Source organism: Melospiza georgiana, chromosome 1, assembly GCF_028018845.1.
Source record: "Melospiza georgiana isolate bMelGeo1 chromosome 1, bMelGeo1.pri, whole genome shotgun sequence".
In the NCBI taxonomy this organism is placed as follows: Eukaryota; Metazoa; Chordata; class Aves; order Passeriformes; family Passerellidae; genus Melospiza; species Melospiza georgiana.
The window spans coordinates 25,992,790-26,010,412 of NC_080430.1; the positions used below are offsets into that span (position 1 = coordinate 25,992,790).

The 17,623-nt window shown below is 39.1% G+C and overlaps 1 protein-coding gene and 1 long non-coding RNA gene across 2 annotated transcripts in view; both read left to right on the forward strand.

Annotated features, from left to right (window-relative positions):
• The first annotated feature begins 454 nt into the window (after positions 1–454).
• The window catches only part of SDHAF3 (succinate dehydrogenase complex assembly factor 3), a 29,135-nt gene continuing 11,966 nt past the window's right edge, over positions 455–17,623 (forward strand). Inside the window, exon 1 of the mRNA XM_058041432.1 lies at positions 455–616. Coding sequence (XP_057897415.1) covers positions 455–616 — 162 coding nt within the window. The remainder of the gene's footprint in view (positions 617–17,623) is intronic.
• Positions 2,327–2,979, forward strand: LOC131093981 (uncharacterized). The gene is made up of 3 exons (XR_009115644.1): positions 2,327–2,449; positions 2,649–2,728; positions 2,906–2,979. It is a non-coding gene; the product is annotated as an uncharacterized LOC131093981 (long non-coding RNA).

Genomic DNA, 17,623 nt, shown 5'->3' on the forward strand with positions numbered 1-17,623 from the left:
ATGTGGTGGCACAAAGTCCAACAGGGGCAGTAAGGCTTCTTGCTATGACTCCTCTCGTCTTATGGTGAAAATGCAAATAAATCAAATTTAAGCGTATGAAGCTTGGGGCTTAGTGGCCTAATTAATTTGTGCCACATTCTAATCTGGTATAAAGTACACATTTCATTCTTCTGGTGGTGAACCTGGAGCCAAAAATGAACTGATTTCTTTATCTATCTATATATCGAGATCTCTGCCACCCGGACCGGTCTTTGTGAAACAACATCCTCCATGCATTCTTACAAGTACTATCCGCAACCCCATTGCTGGGTACCGCTCCAGACGCCACCCGCGAGACGCGGGCTCCCGTTCGCGGGCAGCGCCGCCCCACACGGGGCGCTGGGCGCCGCTCCGGCCGCGGCGGGGGAGGCGCGGCCCGGCCCGGCCCGGCCCCTCGGGCCGCCCCAGGGCCGCCATGGCGGGCGGAGCGCGGCGCCTGTACCGCCGCATCCTGCAGCTGCACCGTGCTCTGCCGCCCGCCCTGCGCGACCTGGGCGACCGCTACGTGAAGGAGGAGTTCCGGAGGCACAGGGCGGCCGGGCCCGCCGAGGCCCAGCGCTTCCTGCGGGAATGGGAGGCAAGTGGCCGCCGCCCCGCGGGCAGGGACGCGGCGGGGCCCGGCGGGGCGCAGGGCAGGCCCGGCCCCGGCAAGGTCAGGGCGCCGGGCGGTCGCAGCTGCTCGGGTGTCGGGCTCGGGGATCTCAGAGGTCTTTTCCAGCCCAGCTGATTCTCTCTGCTTGGGCATGCTCCCGTGAGGGGCGAGCTCCTTGCAGAGCTGCAGAATGCCTTGTGGCTCCATGTCTCTAGGCAGGTTATCTGTTATGGTTGTCAGTGCCTTGCCTCTAATGTGTGTGAGCACACACAGGTATATGTAACAGAGTGGCCCCAATTATATAATTAGCTATGTATAAATATATAAATAAAAGTACACGCACAATTATCTGTATGATCTATAATAATGCATTGTATGATTATATATAAATACTTATAACGACATACATAACTAATTTTATAATTATAATTAGCTAAGTATGGGTGTAAATAGCCTCCCTGTGAACTTGCATTTGATTTTGGAGTAACGTTTTTTCATTGTTTCTTAAGGAAATAAGTCTTATGTGAACATTGCTTCTCTGCTTAACACCCCTTCCCCTGAACTTCCTGCCTGGTTTCTCCAAGGAGAGAAAAGCAGATCACTCCCAGGTGACGAGGTTGTAACAAGTTTCACAAGCAGCAGAGGAAGGAGGCCTGTAAGGTGCTTTCCCCACATGCCTGGACTCCAGTAGGTATCAGCGTATTAACAGGTCACCAGGAGTCCACATGGCAAATGTATAGGCACTTCACAGAGGAGAAGCTTCAGTTAAAGCATGAGGACAGCTGCAAGAGACAGATGTATTGACAAGCTTCCCATTAATTTTCATGCTCCTTGAACTACTGCCTTGGTAGTACTTTTGAATCTCAAAACTGTTTTCCTTTCTACAGAAGAAAACTCTGTTCTACTTTGCAGTGGAAGGTGGTTAGCAAAGGTAGCATCCATTGCCTCCCAGTTTACAGAAGGAGGGTAGTGGGGAGAACTGCCCCATCCCTTCTACCTGCAGCAGCTGAAATCTTAGGGCTTGAAGTAACTGGGGCATCAGGAAGAAGCAGGGAGAAGACTGCCTCGTGTACAAAGGAAAGGAATAAATGTATTTTAATTGCCTCTTGCCAACTGATAGATCCTCAAATCAGAGAAATTTGTATCAACTTCTCAAATGCCTGATGCTATTGTAATTTTCAATTGCCGTTTACTTAATACTGCTGAAATGTTTCCGCATCACTGCTTTCAGTTTTAACATGAGCTAAAGAGACAAGTTACAGGTTACTATTTCCAGTGCTAAAATCTTCCTTAAAATAGTTTTAGAAAAGGAAGGAAATGTTTACATTGAAATATCTTTAGCCATTTTTAAAGTGAAGTGTACAAATAGGGAAAATGTTTCTCAGTTCTGAAATGTTTTAAAGGTAGATTATAGGGAAAATGGTGACAAAAATTAGACTACGAGTAACGAGTTGAATTTTGAAACCTGACATTTAGTGCTATTAGCTATGATATGTTCAAGGAAAGGAAACTAATTTAATAACTGTTTTGAGTGTGTGAATATAAAGAACTTTGCAAATATGTCTGTCTTCTAACAAGATGCTGGGAGATATTAGCATGTAGTTAACATATCTCTTCTCATCTTTAATTTTTGTTTTGTTCTGGGGTCTTTTTCTCACCCAAATAATAATTTATTTTGAGTGTGAAATTTAAGTCAGACTTTCACATTTTTGGCCTGTGAGACTTACTTTGTATCTTATGTTATGCTGTGGTTCCCAGCCCCATGAAGACTTGAATGAGGTGATTGAGGAAAGTGGACTGTGGACAAACTGGGATTAGGTAACTCTGGGCTCTAATTACATGCTAATTAATTCATGTTGGAATCAGTCCTCTGACCTGATTTTGGCTAAGATAGAGTTAATTTTCTTTGTAGTAGCTTGTTCGGTGCTGTATTTTGGATTTAGTGTGAGAATAATGTTGGTAATGCACTGTTGTAGCTATTCTTAAGTGTGCTTACTCTAAATCAAGTATTTTTCAGATGCCCATGCTCTGCCAGTAAGGAGATGCACAAGAAGCTGGGAGGGAGAATGGCCAGGACAGCTGACCCAAAGTGGCCAGGTGGATGTTCCATACCATACAGCCTGTAGTATGTTCAATATATAAACTGGGGAAGTTGGCCATGAGGGTTGATCACTGCTCCGGCGTGGGCAGGGCATCAGTCAGCAGGTGGTGAGCAGTTGTACTGTGCACCACTTGTTTCTCTTGTGTGTCATTCTTTGCACCCTTCCTGGGCAGCGGGACACTCTGAAAATAGGCTGGAAGCTCCAGGACAGGTCTTGCAGGACAGACCAGCGTAGCTGTGGAGTGCTGGGTTCTTGCCTAAGAGTCACCCAGTTAGCTGAGGGAAGCTGAGATAATGCTGCTGTTCATGTAGCTTGTACCATAACTGTACTTCTTGCCTTGTCGCAGACATTTTTTCATAGAAATCCTTTCTTTGGGATTTGTTCATCTTCTGGGAAGCTGAGGCCCCAGAAGAAGAATGTAAACAATTGTTATTGGCTGGTGTGGAATGCAACAGGTGCAGCGGTGATTGGTCTTCTGTGAGTGTTTGGATTTGCTGACCACTCACAGGAGAGTTTGTCCTTGCTTTCTGCTGGACACAGAACTTTGTTATTCATTCTTTTCTATGCTATTCTTAGCTTAGCAGCCTCTGCAACTTCTCTCCTTATTCTTTTTAGTATAGTAATAATGTTTTATATATCATATATCAATAAATCCAGCCTTCTGATCATGAAACAAGATTCCGTCTCTCTCTCACCCTGAAGACCTTCATCAGGTCGCTGTAATATTGCCTCTAATTTTATTAAATGAAACAAAAAAGAATCAAACCAAACAAATCCACCTAAACAAATCACTACAACATTAATACAAACTGGTTGTTTAAATTGCCTGTTAAATTTCTTTTTTTTTTGGAAAAAATGCTTACGGCTCTGATAACAGTATTATGGCATGTTGCACTTCCAACTTTTTTCTTCCCAATTTGCTTGTTCATTAGGCTAAGCAAATACCTTGCTGTGTGCACTTTGGTGTTGTCAGTATTCAGCTTCGATCTGGAAATGTTCTTTCCTCATGCCTTCTGTTGAATGCAGGGCAGGGCATCTGGTACAGGGTGTGTCTCATGTTACAGAGAATTAGTATTCTTAATTTTATGTTAAAGTAATATATCTTGATGTATATTTATCAGAGGGTAAAGATTATGGATATGATGATTGCAGTGATGTTTCTTGACTTCGAATGAGGATTTCAATATGAAGTGTAATCTTAGTAAGTCATCTGAAATGCTTTTTGAATGAAAATTTCCAAGGATGTCGTATTTGAACATGAAACTCCTTGACTATTGCTAAATCTCTTCAGGCTCTCTTTGGGTAGTCAGACCTTCTGAATATACTAGTTCATAGCCTGTGGTGTGCTTTCTTGTCCTCCAATTTGATTTATATTAGCTGAACATTTAGAAAACAGGCCTGGCATTTCAATCCCATTGTGGTTGCCTCACATAGTGCCCCTGCCCCCCTTGCTATTTAAATTATGTTGATTCAAGGGAGCTGGGCATATTAATTCAAGTTTGTAGCCAAGTGGGAATCAGCCTCTTGTCCCAGGCTGTGGTTGCTGTCCCAGCCTCAGGTTGTGCCACGGGGAGGTTCAGGTTGGACATCAGAAGGAATTTCTTAGCAAAAAACGTTGTTAAGAACAGACAGGGAGGGGTGGAGTCACTGTCCCTGGAAGTGTTGAGGAGATGACTGGATGTGGCACTTAGTGCCATGGTTTAGTTGACATGTTGTGCTTGATCCAAGGTTGGACTCCATGACCTTAGAGGTCTTCTGCAGTCGGAATGATTCTGTGATTGTGTCTCACAAATGGAATGAATTTCCTTTATTTCTTATGAAACACAGTGGAAAACCTATAGGGAGATTTTTAAGATCAGCTTTAAAAATAAAAGGAGGAGAAACAAGAAGTAAAAAGCTCTGAGATGATATTATTGTAGGATGTGTGAGTGGTTCGTGTTGTTTTCCTGTAAAGGAGATGAGAAGGGACCTCATCTTGTTTAGAATCCACAGGAATTGAGGGATTTAATGTTAGAGCCAACCATGTAGATGGCTAATGAAGTTTTGTAGGAAACCTAAGCTGACCTATTTGCATTTATAAAATAGGGAAACTATCCATTGAATATTCTTGGAAGAGTTTTTAAGTGGGTACCACCAATGGTAGACTGCAAGTCCATATGTGCTCATGTCAAAGTAGAAGAATATAAATATTGTGGTTTTCATATCATTGGTATTGGATTCCTAGTTTGTGTCTGGAAACCTGCTGGAAAATATTAAAGAGGGATGATACAAAGAAAGTAAGCTTTGTTGTTCAGGAATTATGCTTCTTCAGGTAGATTCAAATTAAGCATATAAATTATTAATATATGTTCCTATCTATTTTCTAAATATTTAATATTTTAATTAAAATAATTGGTACTCATTTACAGGAGACTGCTGATATAATTAGATTGATACTGATTATTATCTTGGAATGGTATTGAATTAATGTTGACAGGTATGATAAGTCAATTAGTTCAGCAGTCTTCTAAATCATGGTAGCTGATGAGAATGCTTACATAAGATAAGTAATATTAAGATAGTATTGATTACTTCATTTCAGATTGCAATAGGTTCAATATTCCGCTAAATAGTTTAAGTAACAATTTGTTTCACATTTAAGCATTAATTTTTGAAAATGACCATTTAGTACTTGGCTTTTTTAAAAAGTCTGACCCTGTAGATGAGAGGGCCTGGACTGTCTCTGAGACAAGCAGAATCATTCTGCAGAATTACACAACATTTTCTCAGTTTAATAGATTGAATAAATTGCCTTTGAAATTCTTTGGCCACTCTTGACCCTGAAAATCTTTTTCCAAGCTTTCAAATGAACTGTCACGTAGCCTCTCAGGAATGACTGAATTTTTGAATCAGTGCATTTGATGCAATACAAATAATTGTCATTCATCAAATTTATTTTCAGTTGCCTGCGTCACTTGCAGTATTTACTTTGCTGGGATCATTGTGGGATGCTGTCAGAGAATAAAGTTGTTCTGATATGTCTTTTTCTGCTCATGAGCAGATACACTTACAGAAATTTTTGCTTCTTAATTTTCTGGGCAAGTATAATCTTCCTTCCCCTTCTTGATTTATTTTTAAACTACTAGCACTCAAAAATATGTTGAAATGTTGAATGGAGAATTTGAAGAGCAAATAGTCAAAGAGGGTGGAAGAGTAAATTGTGGCCAGTACTGGAGTCAGACTGAAATGGGAATGGGATGTGTGGGTTCCCCTTTGTGCTGTCTTTCAGCAAATAATGTAGGTAGTATGAGTATAAAACAGCTGCTGGCATTCTGAATTCTGCTCTCAGTTTCAGTGAAGTACATTATATAAGAGATGTTTTCTTTGACTTCACAAAGAAATACATTTTTTGGAAGTAAAATATGTCTTTAGGTTTTTTGCCATTTTATTACTTTTATTAAAGTTGTGAAATAGCATTTTAGAGTAGTATTTCATTTTAACATTACTGGATACATCAGAATTTGCTTTTGGTGATTTTTATGGCTATCCGGATGAAAATCTTACTAAGAGTAAATTCCTACTGAGACCTGTGTTTTTATCCCCCACTTAGGGTGTTCACTAGTTATTAATCTGTAAGAACTAAATTGGAGTCAATTTCCTGTATTTTCTTTTATATTTCTCAAAAGGTAGGAAGGAGTTTTGCACTTTTCTGAGAGCCAGGGAGTTGTGGCTGATAAACTGAAGAGCATTTGGGATTAGGGCATGAATGGCTGCAGGAAATCAGGCTGCTGCTCTGACCTGCCATTCCTGGTGGCCTGCTTGCTTGTAGGATTTGAAGCCTACCTCTGATGAAATTTTGCCTGATTTGGTGAGTGTCCTGAATTAGTATTTATGTGCAATTGCAAAGGTTGACATTTGTTGTGAATCCCTGTTGTGAAGTTTCATACAAATGAAGCTCTTCCATATTATGCCATCTCTTCTGTCCTTTCAGTGCTCTTTCAGTTTTGGGTTAAGAAGCAGGAGCTGGTGTCTGCTTCTCTTCTGTAGGAATCCAGGGAGTCTGGGAGCTTTCTGAAGTGCTGACACTTGGGGTAGCCTGGTGGATACCCACTGCCTTGTGCATGATGCACACCCATTGCAGGAAGGGGCATTTGTTGCTTCTCACCTGGAAAGCAGCATCATTGTCCTTCAGGTTCACCTGGCTGCTGCTGAGACCAGGGATTTCTTGCTGGGTTGGTTGTTTTGTTTATTTCCCCCCCCTGTATACATGCTGGCTTTAGACCTTTACTGTATTTTCTAAATTCAAAATTTTATAAATTATAGCATCAGCATTCTCAGTGCTTCTGTCATGTTACTCTGCCAATTATCAGTATGCTATCATATCTATGGTTGCAGGTAGCTAGTCAGATGGCTCTTTTGATAACTGCTTATCTGCTAGTTGAAGTTTTTATTTATAACCGTTTTGACACAGCAGGAAATCATATCCAAGTCATAGGGGTGACACCCAACAGTAATGTCAAGCACTTGCTTGTGCCAGTCACCTCAGGTACAATGCAAGTATAAATGCATGATGTGCAAATAGGTTTATAAATTTCAGATAGTTTTGTAGCATGCCTTGGATATTTAAAATGTGGCATGAATTGAATCCCTGACCTGAAATTTCTGGCAGAATATAGCAATTTTATTAGTTACAACTTAGATTGAGAAGTTTAAATTGCTGTTAGAAGTGGGATGCATCTCTAATGAGTGTTAACAGTTTACTCCTTACATTGAATAGCACTGAGAGGCCACATTTCTCAAGGGTTGAGGATGCTGTAGAAGTTTTGTGAATGTCTGCTCCATGAGCAGAGACCTGCACCTTCCTAATGAGTACAGGTTAGTGACAGGCAGTGTGAGAATAGGTCTCTAAATAAGAAAAGAGCCAGACACAGTAGAAGCAGCACCAGTAGTGAGCTTTTACAGAATTGTCGGTTTAAAAGGTAATTCAGGTTTCCATCTAGTGGTAGTATAAAATTCTGTCCAAGCCAGATGAGACAGCATCTGCATAGCCATGTTCCTAACATACCATTGTACTTCTACATATGTGTGAAACTTAGGGAATCAAAAGCCTTTATTATGTATAAATTATATATGTACTAGCATGTAATTCTCAGGACCTCCAGATTTTTTAAAGTTAGAGCTGCAGTGACCAGCAGTCTGTTATTTTGGGCATTCAGATATCCAAATATTCTTTAAATGTACGTTTATCTTATTTGGTGTGAATTAGGCTGATTCCTCTTTTTCATTATTCCATGACAGCCATTTAAAAAAGTTTAACTTGACCCAGGTTATTGAAAGCAAACGGGTTTCTTAAAAGGTTTTCTGCAAGTTGTATCTGTGCTAGTATGAGTTTTGTTCAATTTCTTCCTCTCTCTTATATGTAAACAAAAGAGAAAGAAAAGGAAACAGGAACAGATGAGTATTCTGATTCTTTTGCTCCAGTGTTTTAGCTCTATTTTTAGTGTTTAAAGTATTTTGCAGTAGAATTTAGAAAATCTACGAGATTATGTTTTGAGGTGAGGGTTAACAGTGATTGAAAGAAGGACCAAGCAGTGTGATGCTGCAAGGATGTTCATTGACAAAAAGCACAGATATTTAAATTGTTTTTTACTTCTGCATAAAAAATTCCAGTTGTTCAGTCTACGTGTGATTTAGTACATAGCAGGCCATGCTGTGTATATTTTCTTTTGCACAATTACTTATCCCAGCAGGCTGTTCTGTTCTTTGGGAGGGGACACAGTTTCTGCAGGTCCTTTATGTATCCTTCTCCGTTTCTGCAGTTCTTTCTCACAGCTTTTTCTCACAGCTCTTGCTGTACCATCTTCAGCAGCTCAAGAGTATTGTTCATGTCCTTTAACTCATTCTGCTCTGCAGCACAAGGTATTGAATTCTGAACTTTGTTGCATTTTAAGACAGGGTAGTATCTTAAACATTACATGGGTCAAACAAACAAACAGAGTATGAATTGCAGTTGCAAAGCTATGAGGATTTCTGCTTGTTTGTATTTTATTGACACCTTCCTTCCAGCATTTGTTTGGCACTTGTGTGAATATTGTCAGCATGTAGTGTTTTGTAAGCATGGTAGGTTTTTTTACCGCCTTGTCAGTGCATTTCCACTATCAACACTGTAAACACTGCCAACTTTCTACAAGTGCTGTCAAGTACCATATTTTGTAATTACTGCAATAATATTATGAGTGCTGTAATTGCATATACTGTATACATGTGCCTTTCCATCCTGTGTAGACAGAAAATTGATATTTTCTGCAAGTTAAAATTGCATGTGGAGCACATCAGAATTATTGTTTAGAAGCTGTTTTTTTTTTTTCTTCTTCTTTCAGTGTAATGTGAGGTTGCACAAATAGGGTTATGCATATTGGAGGATTTTAAAGCCCCAGATTTTTTATATATAGAGCTATACTTAAGACATACTGATGTGTACCCCTTGAAGAATGAAAGAGGTTTTTTACACAGTTCACTGATATTCAAGTAATTTAATTCAATATTGTTTTTTGCAAGAAGGTGAACCTCAGATTTTGACCTCATAATCTTGTATTTAGTGGCATCTTTGTCACCATTTATGTTGCTTTAGCTGTCTTTTGTAATGCTGAGAGCTTTGGCTCTTTGTTTTGAGGCTGAAGCTGACTGTACTTACAGCCATACATCTTCTTGGTGATATCCTGCTTTTTGTGCAGCTCACTTCTGGGAATTCATCGAGCAGAAAATGTCTGCTGAAATATATTTTGTTTCTGTGTCTCAAAGCTGCTAATTTCAAACTGTATTTTTGAAGGATATAATTTAAAAAATACATTTAATCATAGTGTATGATAAAATGTTTGTACTTCTATCTTTTAAAAGTCATTTCCAGAAGTAATGTATAGTAATGAGGTATTTCTAATGAACAAGTTAGAAATCCTGCTAGAAGCATAGTTACTGAGTGTTGGATTTTAGGCTTATTGAAATGTGGGGGGTTGAGTCCTGTCAATGTCCTATTTTTTATTGTTTCAGGGATATTGTTTTATTGTTTCAGGGGTATTAGTGAGAGGAGCAGTCTAAGATGAAAGAGACCATGATGCACTTTTTTCCTCGCTGCAGTAACTAGGTAAATTTGTAAAATACCTTCTAAATTGATCTTGCACCCATGCTTCAAAACTAACTAACAAGAGACACAATGTAGATGCATCTTCCCTTTCTCTGTGGGAAATTTCTGAATGGTGTAAACTTGATAAACTAGTTTTATGCAACTTAATGGTGTTTTTTTTGTTCTTGGTGAACTATTCTATCCAGTAATTTAGAGGAAATGAACATTAGGTCACTGAAACAATTTTTTTCTTTTCTTTTTTTTTTTTTTCTTCCTGAACCAGAAGAAATGTGGTGGAAGGGTTTATGTCCCCATCACTGTTGCTTCTTTGGAGATGTCGTGGCTGAAGGTGTTGGGTGGTGTTGAAAGTATTGACATTTGCAGGGAATAAGCCAGAGAAACTATTTTTTTTAGGGGCCATCAAATACCATTTATTTATAACCAGTTTTTTGCTTCTTATGATTGCATAGTGAAAGCATGTGGTCTCTGTTGTAGAATTTGAATTCTAATAGGCAGTCTGTATTGAGATAAGATTTCATATTACGTTAGCAATCCTTGAGACTTCATCACCTTCTGACTGAAGTCTGTAATGTCCTTATGTGTAATCTCATGGCTAATTTTTGACCTGATAGTGTTGTTCACAAGTTTGCAGTTTTTGAAGTGTACACATGATGGCAGCAAATACTTAGCTAGAGAAGCCTTGTTCCTATGCTAGAAAAAAGAGGCTACTGAATTTTCTAATACAAACTAGAATTCCTATAGATTCAATTATTGCTAAATAATTTATTGTAATACATATTGAGAATAGTTAACTTACTGCTACAAATTTTGAGAAGGGCTTTTCAATTAGAAAACTTTACTGGGCTTTCCACCTGGTTTAGTCATAATGTGTTTTCTGGTTTGGATTTGCATTGGTAAACAACACTCTTGGGCACAGGGTGTGACTCTTGTGGATGGTGCTGGGCAGGGCCAGGGGTTGGACTGGTCCTTGTGGGTCCCTTCCAACTTGGCATATTCTTTGATTATAAAATTCAGATCAGCTGCTGGAGTCCCCAGGAGAGTAAGCCCAGAGCAGATGGAGCCTCAGCATGTAGATACAAAACTCTTTTGAAATTTATTTTATTTTTTTTCATAGTGGATCTATTGAGTTTTAAAGCAATTATTTTTGGAAGTGTACTGTAATAGCTCTAGTGCAAATGTTTTTTCCATCAAATAAAAAGTTTTATTGTTAGTAATGTCACATTTTAGATGCCGTTACAGAGTATGTTGGTATTGCATAGTACTGTTTAGAGTAGGAAGTTTTCTTTAAAAATGAAAATAGAGTATAAAATATTTTTTATTCCTGCTATTATTCCTGGATGCCAGTGAAACATTTAAACTGAATCTCTTTCTCTTTTTTCTGCCCCTTTCAAAATGAATATGGCATATGTCAGTCATCCACCGTGATATTTTAAGCCAAAGAGTTGCAGGTTGTCACAGTTCCAATAATAAAACCTTGTGGAAGGTGTAGGTCAGCTTTTGGCAGTGGTACAAGTAGGCTGCTCTAAAATGAAGGATATTTTGGTTCATGTTCAGTTGCTTGTTCTGTCTGTGTACTTTATTTGCAGTAGTATAAACTTGATTTTATGCTTAGAATTATTTTTAAGGTGTTCAGGAAATCATGATATTCTGTTGTTTTCTGGGCCTTTTAAATTCAGTTTATTGTTCACAGGTTAGTACCCTGGTGAGCTATTTAACATCCATTATTACAGTGAATCATTTTAAGAATTTATTTAAGAGATCCATGATGGGAAGGGTTTTAATTAAGTAGCAAACATGTCTTTTGTTCTTCAGTTCAGTTGCTGATTGAGGAATGACAAGAAATTTCATGGGTAGCACTAGCAATGTTATTCTGGTTCATGGACAGTTCAGTACCATCAGTGTAACTGAAAGGATTTACACTGTTGAGAAAAACATCATCATCCTATCAAGAAGGAAGTGAGAGTTGCTTTGTGAATAATGTCAACTCTGATTTGTCTTTCAAAAAAAAAAATTTGTTTTACTGGGGAATCTGATTTTTATGGAGTCTTTGTCTGCCAGCAGATGCCACTCCTCAGCAGCAGAGTGTTTCCACACTTCACCAAATAGAGGAAAATAATTGTGGTAGACCCTTGTTTTTAGATATAAACCAATTAAATATTTATATTGCTATAAATATGCTATAAACAATTAAATATTTATATTTTACAATGGAGCTGTTTATAAAGGTTTGTTTCCTGCTGATGCATTAAACCCCAAGGCTGCAAAAATGGTAGTGTGTGAGGTAAGCTGCCTTTGTTCTTCAAAGTATTTTAGTTAAACAGAGGATGACCCAGGGATCCTTTGGGGCTCAGGGAGCTTCATTACAGAAGGTGTAAAGGTGTCTGTGTTGGAATTGCTGAACAGATGTAATGAGAAAGCCTTGGAAGCTGGAGGCTCAATGGCTTCCAATAGGCCAAGTCCTTGTAAAACCTTGACGCATATGGAAAAACAGATGGCCCAGTTTTAAGTGTAAGAAGGAACTAAGAAGTGAAAATAGACAAGGAAATCCTGGTAAGAATATTCTGTTTGTAATTTCTAAATTTTGAAAAGACATTATGATTATGTGTCCTGGGACATGAATAATGACATACTGCTGTCTAAACTTCAACAGCCAGTGTTTTTAGCATCTGGTGTTTTGGATATGGGCAAGACCTGTCTTGGCCTCTGTAGACATCTGCAGTAGAAGACTATTTTGATAATTGTCAAATATTGTTGGACCACCAGACCCTGGATTGAGATGATGGGTGTCACCTTTACAGCCTCAGCCCCTTCCATCTGTCTGGCAGAAATGGAAATACTTCTGATATAGCTGACAAGTTTTTGACTTTTCACACAGAACCACATGTGTGTGTTGTTTCATTCTAAAGGGTTTTGATTTATATCCTGGTGAGAGAAGATATTATATATATGTGTGTGTGTGCATGTATATATATGTATACACACACATATTACGCCTCCTCAACTTCAAAAATAGTGCAGACTACTTTCTTGTGGCTGGTGGGAAACCTGTGAAGATCTGGGGATGCCATTTGAGCCCTGGAGAAAAAACTGTGAAAAAAGCCATCAGTGCCAGTTTTATTGCATTCCCACGTTTCCTGGGAAAGTTCTCCCTTACCTTCTAGTTTGTGTTCTGTAGTTTGGGTTTGGGTTTCATCAGCTCTGCCTTGGAAATTGTGTATTCTGCATTTTGTGGTATTCCTGTCACTTTCAGGAAAAAGTGTTTCTGACTTCATTTCATGTTACAACAAACTTGCTTCTCCTAAGGATGTTTTCTGGAGCATTGATTAGTGTCAGTTATCCGGTGTTAATAGACTTATGTGTTTCACAGATTTAATTTTCTAGATGTTAACTATTTCCAACCTTTTGGAATTTTTTTTTCTGTATTCATATACCTACAGCTGTGCAGTATACCTGCATGGTGTATTTCAGGGGTTTGGCACCATCTACTTCATTGAGTGTTTAATGGCTTTGACTTGAGCAAAGCATATTGAAATCATAGGGTGATTTCAGTGGGTTCTTCTGAAATGGCAAGTGTGCTGGACAGTCTCCTCAGTGGACAGTAGCTGTGGGTGAAGTTGAAGTTCCTTTCAGCTCTTTTACTGAAAGCCATTCATGTATCACAGTGTTTGGTTGAGAGAAAATAGTTGGAATTTTGCAGTTAGAGAACTGAAACATTTCCTGTTTGCATGCAAGCAAACCTTTGTATTAATTCTGCTTGACAGCATTCCAAATGTTGTACTCTGCCATTCAGAGCCTTTGGAGGCTTCCCAGTGATGGGGTTTTGAAGAAGTTATCCCAATTCAAAAACTACACAGCACAGAGGACAAGACAAAAGCAAGCAGTGTATGAAATAAGCTTTTGGTTTGGGAATAGAGATAACTCCTCTTGCAGAGTTTTCTGAGGCCTGTTTGGCCACAGCATTGTTGAGCTAAAGTGAGTCTGTACTGCTGAGCTGATGTGCTTGGGCTGCTTTGCAGCTGGCAGTGGAACAGCCCATTTCCATGCTGTTAAACTCCTGTGCTCCAAAGCAGGGTGGCCATATCCAAACTGCCTGCTGGGAGCTGTCCCTGATCTGTGCCAGCTCACTGAACTTGGGAGTTGTTTCACATAAAGATGGTTATCCTTGATCCAAACCTGTGGCAGGGGCTGTGGCGCCAAGCTCCCAGGGTGAGTGCTTGAGTTCTGGGACCTTCTCGAAGCATTCCCTGGCACTGCTATGAGCTGCTATGAGCTGTAACTGCACACAGAGTGCTGACTCCTCTGTTAAGTGCAAGTGCTGCTTTTGTTCTGAATTCTCTCTGTCGCACATTAGCAGATTCTTAACAGCTCTTGGATTTATCTTCCTTTCTCCAGATCAAGAGTGTGGTATCTGAAATCCATGTGGAGGTTGAGCTCTGAGCTCTCTGGTGCTGTTCTGCTGCTGGTCTGGTGAAACAAGAGGAGAATCTAGGCCATAATGAAATTGTATGTCAGAGCTGGGCACTGTGTCTGCACAGCAGCATTTGTGAATGTTCAGCTCTAGTGGAAAGTACATTCCTGGAAGGAAAAGAAAATGAAAAAACCCACCTTTGCTGTCTTTCTAACCAGCAGGGATTGCCAGACATGTCTCATTATTCTGCATCCTAGATCTGTAATATTCAGTACCATTCAAATACTATTTGAAAACTAGCATATTAAGAAAATTTCATTTGTGATTCAATTCAAAGACAGCATTCACTGCTATTTCAGAGGCCTCAGGAGAACATAGTCTATCTGCTGTTCATGGTTATGCTTTGTGTTGATAAGACAAGTAAGCACACACCTTTTCATCATTCCCTTTTACTGACTTGCTTCTGAAATGTCATGGGCCAGGTTTACACTCTCACGGGCCACAGATGAGACTGACTTTGGGAAGATTGTTTGGTGTGGTGACTTCGAGAGGGTATTGTGAGTATGGGTGAAGGAAAAGCTGCATGAAGAACAAGCTGCATGAGCAAGCTAACAAGCTGTTAACTTCTTTGGGTGATGGTGGGTATAGAGGAGCTCCTGAGTTCCCTCAAAAATCTAGAGCTACTATCATCTTACACAATACCTCAAGGGCAAGCAGGCAGAAAATAAACCTTGAGTAATGCCAATTTGTCTATCAGAGCATTTCTAATTATGTTTTGTTGTTATTGAGCCTCATTTGGTGAACTGTTAAGATGTACTGCTTGTAAATTTTGATCAGATTTTTTTTGAGTGCTGTTGCATAGTGTGTGTTGTTTCCAGTAGAAATGAGGTTTTGTTATTTTTTTCACTTGCATATTGTACAAGTAAAGCTTCAGTGACTTTTGTATAGAGAGGAAAATTATAAGTACAATCTGTTTCTACCTGAAAAATAGCTGTTAATAAAGTTTTGTGTTGATTATGAAAGAGTAGGATGGAAACTAGCTTGTGTGTGCTAGTAATAGCTTGTATACAAAAAGAGTTTGAATGAATCAGCTGATTATTGAATAATATCAGTATTATATTACTGATCTTTTAGGTGTGTGAACTTGTCTGTCTTAGTGAACTATGTAGTTGATTCAATTATTTTGAAACAATTGCCTTGGGGTAAGAAGAGAACTGTTTGATATAGTATGATATCTTCAGTACTGAAACATTTGAAAAAAAATCTGAAATCTGATAGTCCTCAAAACATAATGTCAGATCTTAACAATAACCTGAGAATTTAAATTTGTGATTTAAATATTTTTATCTTGGGAGTAGTCATTAAAATACAACTTGAACTAATCTTGGGTTTTAATGAATGGAGTAATAAAGCAGAGGTAGCCTGCAAGACCTTTACTGGAAGGACCATTTTAGATCAGATTGGTTGTGACCTCATCCAGTCCTTTACACAAACCCTTTTGGATTTTGCTGGTAGAGGATGTGCAGAAAAGATTTGACTTAAAGTATAATTTTCAAATGTTAGCTGAGAAGGTTCCCAAGATTTCTTATGTTCAAGCAAAAGTAACTACAATTCTAAAAGTCAGTTGTAACCTAAGATGCATTCACAGGTGAATGGTGCTGAAGTACAAGTGCTGACTCAGCACTCTGAAGGAATATGGCCACTGACACACGTTGGTATCCTTTGTGGCACTTTTAATTGCTTGGTTTCAATCCAAGAGTAGTATGGATTGGAAACCTGAAAAATTTTTAATCATACTGTATTGGGTTTTGCCTAATAATGAGTTAAGTTTATATAGAAATGTAACTGCATAGATGTGATATAGTTAGATGTGTGTTTATGCTTCCACAGTATGTTTAGTATGCTTTAGTTTAGTTTATCTGTTTTTATACAGAGACACAAGTCAGCCATATAAATTGTATATGTCATTGAATTGAGGACTAATGTGCCATACAGTGTGGAATGTAACTGGATGGAACAACTTTCATGGTAATTAGCAAGAGCCTGGAAACCTGTGACTGCTGTCTACATCATTATTAATTTTTATTGTATTATTTTTGATGGATTGTTTGTATACCTATTTGCACTAATATACACTTTTAATGCACAGTAGCAAGTATAAGAATAAATGAAGTGCATGAGTATTTTTTTTAATATTAATGCCATGGTATCTAAAAGATTTATTTCCAATCTTTCATGGCATTTGATTGATATCTAACAGTTTCACTTGAATTTATTTAGTAGTCTTGCAGAAAGCATGCAGCAGTGTGCAGTGGATTTAATTGTGAAATTGAAATTCATTTTGAATTTATTTGGCTTTGTCCTTTTTTTCTTAACCTTCAGATGTTCAGTTCTGTTATGTGAGATGAAATTCTCATGGTCCCTTGTACTATTTAGCATATCCCATTTGTTGATTAAGCTTTTGGTACAGTGATGCCCCTGTCACTGAGTACTTACCAAGTTACCTGCCAAAGGTTTCCTTTCTCCTGAGTAATGGAACTTTTTTTTTTTTAATTTGTCATTAGGTAGCTTGTAAGAGCATTTTTGAGGGAAGACAGAGTCTGAAAAACATTTCAAATAGGTACGATAATTTTAACAGCAGCTGTAGCAGAACTTTCCCAGGGAAAATTCTCTACCTACCTGACGAAATAAAGCATTACTGAGAGGTTCTGTGAAGGAAGGTGTTTTGCAAAGTTGTTATTTGTAAATTCGCTGCTGTAGTGGATATAGCAAAGAGTTCAGTGAAGATGAGGAAACCTGCTTTATTTTTCTCATAAATATAGTAGAATACAAATGATCCCATCACTTTTCCCCAACACTGTACAATCTTGTTTCAGTGTTTTCCCCTATTGAGGCATTAAAAATTGATGTTAAAGCATTATGCTTTGACACAGAGATGTTACATTTTGTTCCAGTTTCTAGGGCAGCGGTCAATAGGCAAGGCCAGTCCTTTGCTACAGCACCAGCTGCACTCTGGGCTGGCTTTGCTGTAGTGCTCGTGCCTGTGGCTCAGAGCTCCCTGGGGAGCTTTCAGTGTCTGGCCCATAGGGACATTTCCCAAGCAGCCCACAGGTGGCTTTTGAAAGAAGTGCTTGTTCTGTGATACCAATGATGCATGTGCTGGGATGGCAGAGGAGCCCTTGCAACCCGGTGCCTTCTGTGCATGGCCATACTCGCAGCTGTCACCTGCAGCAAAGGTGTGCTGTGCTCCCCTGCTGCATCTCAGGATGCAGGTGAGGGGAAGGGCTTTCCCCTGCATCACTGAACTGATGTAGTGGGACTGGTCTAGGCTCCCCTCTCAACTGGTGCCTTCACAAATTATT